At 46.9% G+C, this 9,872-nt stretch overlaps 2 protein-coding genes across 6 annotated transcripts in view; one reads left to right on the top strand and one right to left on the bottom strand.

Annotated features, from left to right (window-relative positions):
* Window positions 1-3,789: 3,789 nt before the first annotated feature.
* Window positions 3,790-8,698, bottom strand: LOC134733215 (collagen alpha-1(I) chain-like). 3 transcript variants are annotated; one of them, XM_063622224.1, is made up of 3 exons: window positions 8,115-8,698; window positions 7,782-7,830; window positions 7,007-7,668 (listed from the first exon to the last, which is right to left on the bottom strand). In XM_063622224.1, the coding sequence occupies exons 1-3, from the start codon at window positions 8,145-8,147 to the stop codon at window positions 7,154-7,156; spliced, it is 597 nt and encodes a 198-aa protein (XP_063478294.1). In that variant the 5' UTR covers window positions 8,148-8,698; the 3' UTR covers window positions 7,007-7,153. The 3 variants fall into 3 exon arrangements, with proteins under 3 accessions (XP_063478292.1, XP_063478294.1, XP_063478293.1); XM_063622222.1 differs by lacking the exon at window positions 7,007-7,668 and adding an exon at window positions 3,790-4,704 and having other exon boundaries at window positions 7,782-8,624; XM_063622223.1 differs by having other exon boundaries at window positions 7,782-8,624.
* UBXN7 (UBX domain protein 7) overlaps window positions 7,566-9,872 on the top strand; it is a 79,255-nt gene continuing 76,948 nt past the window's right edge. Inside the window, exon 1 of one of the 3 annotated variants that reach the window (XM_063622210.1) lies at window positions 7,566-7,705. In XM_063622210.1, the coding sequence (XP_063478280.1) occupies window positions 7,633-7,705 (73 nt within the window). In that variant the 5' untranslated portion in view covers window positions 7,566-7,632. The remainder of the gene's footprint in view (window positions 7,706-9,872) is intronic. The other 2 variants (XM_063622211.1, XM_063622213.1) reach the window with 2 other exon arrangements.

The raw sequence follows: 9,872 nt of genomic DNA, 5'->3' as shown, positions 1-9,872 counted from the left end.
AGATGTTTCTAATTTTAATGAAGTCAACTTTATTAGTCATTGCCATTATGGTTTCTGATTTTGTGTTTTCTTTATAAAATCTTCCCCTTCCTCAAGCTGGACTTTCATGATCCACAACTTCAAGGCCGTCCAGTTATGTCGTGTTGTGTGCGTGGCATTTCCTGGGATGCAGAGTGGACGGCATCCCCTTTAAGTTGTGCAAAGCAGTTTCTATTCAAAATCACTAGAATAAGCCCCTATATTTTCTAGTGAAAGTTGTCAAGTTTCAGCCAGGTGCAGTGGCTCACGCCTGTAATCCCAGCACTTTGGGAGGCCGAGGCAGGCGGATCACCTGAGGTTGGGAGTTCAAGACCAGCCTGGCCAACATGGAGAAACCCGTCTCTATTAAAAATACAAAATTAGCCAGGCATAGTGGTGCGTGTCTGTAATCCCAGCTACTCAGGAGGCCGAGGCGAGAGAATCACTTGAACCCAGCAGGAGGAGGTTGTGGTGAGCCAAGATTGCGCCGCTGCACTCCAGCCTGGGCGACCAGAGTGAAATTCCGTTCCCCCAACCCCCCTACCAAAAAAAAGAAAGTTGTCAAGTTTTGTTATTCTCATTTAAATCTTTCGGAAATATATAATTTATTTGTGTATCTGATGTGGGATTGGAATCCTATTTTACCTGGTCCCAGGGTCATAGTGCATCCTTTCCTCCACTGGTTAGTAATGCCACTTCTGCCACAGTGTCTGTATATATTTGTGTCTGTTTTTGGACTCTCTATTCTGTGCTCGCTTTGTTTACTCCCTATCAATACCACACAGTGTGAGTAGTCTTAGTTACTACACCTTTATAATAATTTTTTTTTTGAGACACAGTCTTGTTCCAGTCACCCAGGCTAGAGTACAGTGGCGCAATCTCGGCTCACTACAACTTCTGCCCCCGGGGCTCAAGCGATTCTCCTGCCTCAGCCTCCCAAGGGGGCATTACAGGCACGTGCCACCACCCCCAGCTAATTTTTGTATTTTTAGTAGAGACAGGGTTTCACCATGTTGGCCAGGCTGGTCTTGAGTTCCTGACCTCAAGTAATCCGCCTGCCTCAGCCTCCCAAAGTGCTGGGATTACAGGTGTGAGCCACTGCGCCCGGCCTATAAAAAATCTTTTTTTTTTTTTTTTTGAGACGGAGTCCCGCTCTGTCGCCCAGGCTGGAGTGCAGTGGCACGATCTCGTCTCACTGCAAATTCCGCCTCCCGGGTTCACGCCATTCTCCTGCCTCAGCCTCCCGAGTAGCTGGGACTACAGGCGCCCGCCACCACGCCCGGCTAATTTTTTTGTATTTTTAGTAGAGACGGGGTTTCACCGTGTTAGCCAGGATGGTCTCGATCTCTTGACTTCGTGATTCGCCCACCTTGGCCTCCCAAAGTGCTGGGATTACAGGCGTGAGCCACGGCGCCTGGCCTAAAAATTCTTGATGCGAGGTAGGGCAAGACTTCCACAAGTCCTTTTACTTCAAAAGTGTTTTGATTATTGTTGACTCTTTACTCGTGAATTTAAAAATAACCTTACAAAAATGCGTAGAAACTCTGTGGGATTTTGATTGAAATTACATTGAATTGGCTGGGCGCGGTGGCTCACGTCCGTAATCCCAACACTTTGGGAGGCCAGGGCGGGTGGATCACAAGGTCAGGAGATCGAGACCACAGTGAAACCCCGTCTCTACTAAAAATACAACAAATTAGCCGGGCGTGGTGGCGGGCTCCTGTAGTCCCAGCTACTCGGGAGGCTGAGGCAGGAGAATGGCCTGAACTCGGGAGGCAGAGCTTGCAGTGAGCAGAGATTGCGCCACTGCACTCCAGCCTGGGTGACAGAGTGAGACTCCATCTCAAGGAAAAAAAAAATTAAAAAAAAAATAAATTACATTGAATTTGCTAACTAATATATGGAAAACTGGCACCTTTATAATATGGAGTCTTTCCGTACATGAATATAGATTTTTTTTTTTTTTTTTTTTGAGATAGGGTCCCACTCCATCTCCCAGCCTGGAGTGCAGTGGTGCAGTCATGGCTCACTACAGCTTCAGCCTCCTGGGCTCAAGTGATCCTCCCATCTTAGCCTCCCAGGTAGCTGGGACCACAGGCATGTGCCACCATGCCTGAATAATTAAAAAACAAATTTTTTTTTTGTAGCAATGAGGTCTCACTATGTTGTCCGGGCTGGTCTCAAATGCCTGGCTCCAGGCGATGCCTCCACTTAGGCCTCCCAAAGTGTTGGGATTACAGGCATGAACCAAGGCGCCTGGCCCCTGAATATAGGTTTTTAATTTACTGCCTATTCTTGTCTTACTGCCATGGTTAGAACCTCTAGAATAATATTGAGTAGACGTAATGATAGAACACATTATTGTTACTGACTTTAAATGTCTAATTATTAACTATGATGCTGTTTACTCTGCATTTTTGGTAGATACATTTTATTAGATTAAGGAAGTTTCTTTATCTAGTTTGTTAAGGTTTTTTAAAAATTTTGTGAATGGATATGCATTTATATCAATGGTTTTCCTGTGTCTGATCAAACGAATCAAATAATTTCTTTTATTTAATTTGTTTCACTATGGTGAATTACATTGACAGAGGTGTTTTTTTTTTTTTTTTTTTTCTGGAGTTTCTGGTGTCCAGGCTGGAGTGTGCGGGGTGCTATAACTCATTCAGCTTCAAACTCCTAGACAATTGGGCTCCAGTGGTCCTCCTACCTCAGCCTCCTGGGTAGCTGGGATTACAGGGGCGAGCAACTGCCATTTGTAAGAGCTTTTTACTGTAAAGTTATGCTTGCATTCCTGAAGTAAACTCAACAAAAAAATATGTTCATGTATGTGTGAATATGTGGATTTCTAAATTCTGGTTTAAGATATCTGTTTCAGTAGCCATGAGTGAGGATGAGTTCTCATTTATTATTTTGTTTGATTTGATATCAAGGTTATGCTACCCTTATAGAATGAGCTATTTGTTCCCATTGTTCTTTATCTGGAAGCATTTGTATAAGTTTGGGATAATCTGTTTCTTAACTTTTTTGGTAGCAATCTCCTGTAAAATCACTGGGGTGTGGTTATTTGTGTGGCAGATTTCATTTTGTTAATGGTCATAATTCTATGCATAGTTGAGTCCCATTTTATTAATTATTTCTTCTAGGAAACTGTCATTTATCTATTTTCTAATTCATCAGCATAAAATTATTCATAATATTATCTTATTTTTCAAGCCATGGCTGTGTCTGCTATGTCTTTTTTTCATAATATTGTTTGTGTCTTTCTCTTTGTTCTTAACCTGTCAAAGGTTTTATTATTACTTATTTTTTTATTTTTTGAGATGGAGTCTCACTCTGTCACCCAGGTGGGAGTGCAATGGTGCAATCTCGGCTCACTGCAACCTCCGCCTCCTGGGTTCAAGTGATTCTCCTGCCTCAGCCTCCCGAGTAGCTGGGATTACAGGCGCCTGCCACCATGCCCAGCTAATTTTTGTATTTTTAGTAGAGAAGGGGTTTCACCATGTTTGGCCAGGCTGGTCTGGAACTCCTGACCTCAGGTGATTCGCCCGCCTCGGCCTCCCAAAGTGCTGGGACTACAGGTGTGAGCCACCACACCTGGCCTGTCAAGGGTTTTAAATATTGTTATTTCAGAGAACCAGCTTTTGGTTTTATGGATCCTCTCTGCTGTATTTTGTATTCTGTTTTATCAATTTCTGATCTTTATCATTTTTTCTTCATATTTTTCTTGTCATATTTCCTTGTTTGCTGAGTTGTTGTTCCTTTATTAACTTCTTTTTTTTTTTTTTTTTGAGATGGAGTCTCGCTCTTTCGCCCAGGCTGGAGTGCAGTGGCGCGATCTCGGCTCACTGCAGGCTCCGCCCCCCGGGGTTCATGCCATTCTCCTGCCTCAGCCTCCCGCGTAGCTGGGACTACAGGCACCCGCTACCTCACCCGGCTAATTTTTTGTATTTTTAGTAGAGACGGGGTTTCACCGTGTTAGCCAGGATGGTCTCGATCTCCTGACCTCGTGATTCGCCCGCCTCGGCCTCCCAAAGTGCTGGGATTACAGGCGTGAGCCACCGCGCCCGGCCCCTTTATTAACTTCTTGATTAAATGCTGAGCTACTTATTTTCCAGTCTTCTTCTCTAATATAACCAGTTAAGCTTATATATTCTCCTTTAGCTTCTGTTAAAACTCCGCAAGTTTTGGGCCAGGCTCTGTGGCTCACCCCTGTAATCCCAGCACTTTGGGAGGCCGAGACAGGTGGATCACTTGAGGTCAGGAGTTCAAGACCAGCCTGGCCAACATGGTGGAACCTCGTCTCTACTAAAAATACAAAAATTAGCTGGGCGTGGTGGCCTGCTCCTGTAATCCCAGCCACTTGGCAGGCTGAGGCAGGAGAATTGCTTGAACCCAGGAGGCAGAGGCTGCAGTGAGCCAAGATCCTGCCACTGCACTCCAGCCTGGGTGACAGAGAGAGACTCTGTCTCAAAAAACAAAACAAGACAAAACAAAAAAGACCCAAACAAACCAAAAAGCTCCTCGAGTTTTGGAACGTGTTTCCATGACCATTCCATTTTACATCTGTGTCCATCAATTTCCTCTTTTCCATCCTGCTCTCTGCCCCGGGGCCGCCTGTGGGAGCTACAAGGGGCTGCTTGCTGTGCCCTCTGTCTTCCATTTGGGTTCCGCCACTGAGGATTCCTGGCAGGAGACGGAAGAGGAGATCAAGGTCAGGGGATCCATGTCCCTGAACTCCTCTCTGAGACCGCCTCAAGCTGCTTATGTCCCTTCACAGAAGGTCGTTGCTTCTTGCGTGGTGGTTTGCTCTACAAAAAAAGCTCACTGGGGATTTCTCTAACTTCTCTCTGTTCTCCTCTCTTTGGACATACGGGTTGTGACAGTTCTACTGTTACTAGTATGAGATCCTCCACTGTTCCCTGTGATTTCCACGTATCTTACCCGGGCTGGAGTGCAGTGGTGTTATCACGGCTCACTGCAGCCTGGGCCACCTGGGCCCGAGTGATCCTCCCGCCTCAGCCTCCAGAGTAGGTGGGACTACAAGCTTGCACCTCCACACCTGGCTAATTAAACTTTTTTTTTTCTTTTTTCAGAGATAGGGTCTCCCTATGTTGCCTAGGCTGGTCTCAAGCTCCTGGGCTCAAGTGATCCTCCTGCCTTGGCCTCCCAAAGTGCTGGGATTATAGGCATGAGCCATGACACCCATCCTTCATATTCATATTCTTCTTTTTTTTTGAGACAGAGTCTCATTCTGTTGCCCAGGCTGGAGTGTAGTAGCTCAATCTTGACTCACTGCAAACTTCACCTCCTGGGCTCAAGCGATTCTCTCGCTTCCGCCACACAAGTAGCTGGGATTACAGGCACGCACCATCTCGCCCAGCTAATTTTGTATTTTTAGTAAAGACAGTGTTTCACCATGTTGGTCAGGCCGGTTTGGAGCTCCTGACCTCAGTTGATCCCCAGCCTCGGCCTCCCAAAGTGCTGGGATTACAGATATGAGCCACTGCACCCAGTCAGTTCTTCATATTCTTTAATAATCCAAAAAAGCTTTTCAAGGTTGTATTATTCATTAATTCTTTATTTATTTTTCCCAGTTCCCTGGTTATCCATGGAAACTGTCTCATTTTCTTCCCTTCTTTCCCCCTACTCCCCCACCTCACCATGGAATCTTTTTGGCCACCTGTCTAATTTTCTTTTATCTTATTTTTTAATTTCTAAAAAAATGCCTTCTGGAGTTGTGGATGCCACAGACTTTATCACTTTTTCCTGCACTGTTAATCTAAATCATATCATTAAATCTGAATTATAAGATTTTGGAAATAAACCTGATAAACCTGCAGAGCTCATTGCTGGCCTCTCCATCTGATGGAGATACAGTGATCACTGTGTTTAGTTTTTGTAGTTAATGGTGTTATACCATTTTACATGGAGCTTGATTTTGCATGGCTGGCTAGTGACTCAGCCTTTAGGATGAAGGGTTAGGGAGACAGAGGTAACACTTTCTTGATTTGGCTTTCTTCCCTTGCCTGTTTTTGCACCTCTGCATCAAATGTGAAGGAATCAGCTTCCGAAATTTATGACTGAACCCTGCCCTTCCTCAGCCCATCTAGAGAACTGCAGCAACTAGGAAGGCAGTGCCAGGATCAATCTGTCATTTAACTTAAAATATCTTTTATATCCCTGTCAAACAAAACAAAACAAAACAAAAAACTATACCCCTTGATTTGACATGGCTCTTTCTTCATTCTCCCCAATAGCATGTTTACTCTTAGGATGTGTCAATTCTTCAGACAGCTCATCCCATCTTTTATTGGGCCATTTTCTTATGAAGATGCAAAATATGTGGGTGGAGGTTGGAAGGTGGGAGGCTAAAACAAACGGAATCACACGGAATCTCTTTTAACTTTATGGGCAAGGTGGGGGATTGTTAGATTTGAGCGCACCCCACTCATGTAACTGTTTTTTTTTTTTTTTTTTTGGAGACGGAGTCTCGCTCTGTCACCCAGGCTGGAGTGCAGTGGCGCAGTCTCGGCTCACTGCAAGCTCCGCCTCCCGGGTTCACGCCATTCTCCTGTCTCAGGTAACTGTTTTACAAAATATTTAAAATTATTCAAGTAACACACGAATATCTTTTTTTTTTTTTTTTTTGAGATGGATTCTTGATATATTTCCCAGTCTGGTCTCGAACTCCTTGCCTCAAGCGATTCTCCCACCTCGGCCTTCCAAAGTGCTGGGATTACAGTCATGAGCCACCGCGCCCGGCCAATAATGTTTGTTTAAAGATAAAACGATAAATAAGAAACTCGAAGTAAAGTCCGCTTTGACCATCGTCCCGATCGTTCTCCTCTCTGGAGGTAACCATTACCAGCGTTTTGAGCACACTTTTCCAGTCTCCTTTCTGTATGTTTTCTTTCCTCTACTGCATATACAGAGTTTCTTTTTATACAAATGACACCTCTTGGGGTCTCATTAAGACCCTAACGGGAGACGTGATGGCCAACTTATTTAGGGAAAGCAGACTAAACAATCGTTTATGAAAACCTACTGGGTGGCAGCCCTGCGCTAAGTGATTTCTTTGGCATGAAGGGTTCTGGTATTTCACTCGCCACAATCGGTTAGCTAAGCCATTAGTTTAGAGGCTGGGGGGCGAGTACGGGGAGAGTCGCTTCAAAGCGAGGAGGTAGGGTTTGCATTTTGATGGGACCTGCAGGAAACCTAATAGAGTGCAGTGGAACTGCAAAACAGAAAAAATACTGTCATCGGCAGTTGGCTCTGTCAATAAAGCTCGCGAAGCTGAAATGCGAAGAACTATCTGCCGAGACCGAAGCTTCCTTCGGAATCTAGGAGTCGACACCGCGCCTGCGAGGCTAGCCTTGGAGCCCGGAGAGGAAGGCACCAGCAGTGGCAAAAAGGATGCAGGCAGCATCGAGCAGCCAACCGGAGAGCGGGGAGCGCGCCGGCCCGGTGGGAAAATGCGCCTGCGCAGACCGCTGGGGGCGGGGGGCGGGGCTTCAGGGGCGGCCAATGCGCCTGCGCACAGCGCTCGGCGAGGTGGGGGAGGGCAGTCCGTGTGTGTCTGTGTTGTTGTTCGGCGGCGGCGGCGGCGGTAAGATGGCTGCCCACGGGGGCTCCGCGGCGTCCTCGGCGCTGAAGGGGTTAATTCAACAGTTCACCACCATCACCGGTAAGAGACGCGGTTACCGGAAGGTGGAGAGTGGGGTCCGGAGCGGGCGGCGGGTCTGCCCCGGGCTTCCCCTTACCTTCAGGCATTCCTCCTTCGGGCTTTACCCACAGCTCCCGTCCTCCCTCCTGAGGAAGAGGCGACGACGGCGTCGGGGTCTCCGGGTTCAGGCGGGAGACAGCCCCCCCGCGCTCCCGATACCCTCGTTCTCTATCTCCTAGTAGTGTGGAGGGAGATCCCCCAACCCCCCGCCAGTCCAGACCTGGGAATGGGCCGAGTCCGTCCGCCCCCGCCGGCCCGGGGACCCGGGGGCGGGAGGAGTGGGGGGCCGCACCCGGGCCACCGCCCTCCTCCTCCTCCTTCATCATCTTCCCTTCTCTGTGCAGCCCTGCGGTGCGGTGCATCTCCTCACCTCCTTTTTTCCTTTCTTCCCCGGCCAGGTCATTCTGCCCCGGTTCCCGGCCTGCCCTTCCCCTTTCTGGGCCCCTCGGAGCCATCGCCGTGGCCCTGGCGGGTTCGGGCCCTCCCGCCTTCACGGCGAGGCCGGTGGGTTCGGCCGTGTCTTTACACTTCACGGGGGACAGGCCGCCAGAAGCGGGGGGTGCTGAGAAGGACCTCAGGGACTGAGGCTTTGAGGGAAGAATGAGGGGGAACCCCCAAGCTGAATAGGGGAGGCCTGGAGGAATCCAGGGTGGCGTTTCCCACCTCCCCATAATAAAACCATAAAGACGGAGACGATGGCGCCGGGCCTCCTGCTGATAAGATAGGGATGGCGGCAGAAACTTCTTTGAGAGAAAATCTGTTTCTGGGTGTCAGTATCCCCGAAACCCTAGGCCTAGGTTCTCTCCCTTTGGACCCCTGCGAAGGGCACACGCAGATCCTCTTACCGCCTGGAGGAAAGGCCCTAAAGCCATTCTGTGAATTCTCTCTGTCTTGTTTCTCTCTGATGGTGCTGAACTTTTCTTGCATGAGTTATTAGAGGGCGGAGCAAATGATGAAGTTCTCTGTGGAGTGATTTGAGAGAAGAGTACTCCAATGTGCCCGAGTGTAATTTTGCCGTTCTAGTTTGTCATTTTGGAAGGAGGTCAGAATGTTAGTTCCCTCTCTCAACGGATCTATACTTTATCTCGTAATTTGTTAGATGCGGAGAATGTTTCCACTGTTAATCTTCCTAGAGTTTAACGTGCAATATCTGGTTAAGTAAAATTTTATATTGTTTTAACTACTACAGGTTGTATACTAGTTACCGTTTTATATTAAAGCTAGTTTTATTTTTTTGCTTTGCAATGATAACGAGATATTTGACGCGTTGTTATCTAGCTTGTGGGCATGGAACATCAGGTCAAAGTTAGTAAAGTAAAATTTGTAATAAAATTGGGGTGAGGAGTTGCATGATAACTTCTCTTAATATTTTTAAACTTTGTGATTGGATTATTGGAGATATAAAGGATTGGATTATTATATTAAATACGTAAAGGGTTTCCTAATGTCTAACAAATCATTGCTATGGAGAAGACTATTGTGTATGTAAGTTAGTGTTGCTGCATTATGCTTATATAGAAAAATCTTTGCAGTGAATCTGATAGAGAAGTGAATATCATTATTAATCCTTTAGATTTCCTAGAGATGGTTTATGATGCCACTTGGGCCTGGCGCCGTGTCTCACTCCTGTAATCTTAGCAGTTTGGGAGACAGAGGCTGGAGATTCACATGGGGCGAGGAGTTGGAGACCAGCCTGGGCAAAACATAGTGAGGCCTCATCTCTACAGAAAAAAAGAAAATGAGCTGGATGTAGTGGCACCGACATGTAGTCTCAGCTACTGGGGAGGCTGAGGTGGGAGGATTGTTTGAGCCTAGGAGTTCAAGGCTGCAGTGAGTAGATCATGCCACTGCACTCCATCCCTGGCAAGAGAGCAAGACCATTTCTCAAAAAAAAAAAAAAAGAGAGAAAGAAAAAAATGCCACTTATTATTATTATTATTATTATTATTATTATTATTTTGAGACAGAGTCTCGCTCTGTTGCCCAGGCTGGAGTGCAGATCACCCAGGCACAGTCTCAGCTCATTGCAACCTCCACCTCCCGAGTTCAAGCGATTCTCCTGTCTCAGCCTCCCGAGTAGCTGGGACTACAGGCGCCTGCCACCACCAGGCCCGGCTAATTTTTGTAT

This window comes from Symphalangus syndactylus, chromosome 17, assembly GCF_028878055.3.
Source record: "Symphalangus syndactylus isolate Jambi chromosome 17, NHGRI_mSymSyn1-v2.1_pri, whole genome shotgun sequence".
Classification (NCBI taxonomy): domain Eukaryota; kingdom Metazoa; phylum Chordata; class Mammalia; order Primates; family Hylobatidae; genus Symphalangus; species Symphalangus syndactylus.
This window is presented reverse-complemented; position numbering and strand designations above follow the sequence as displayed.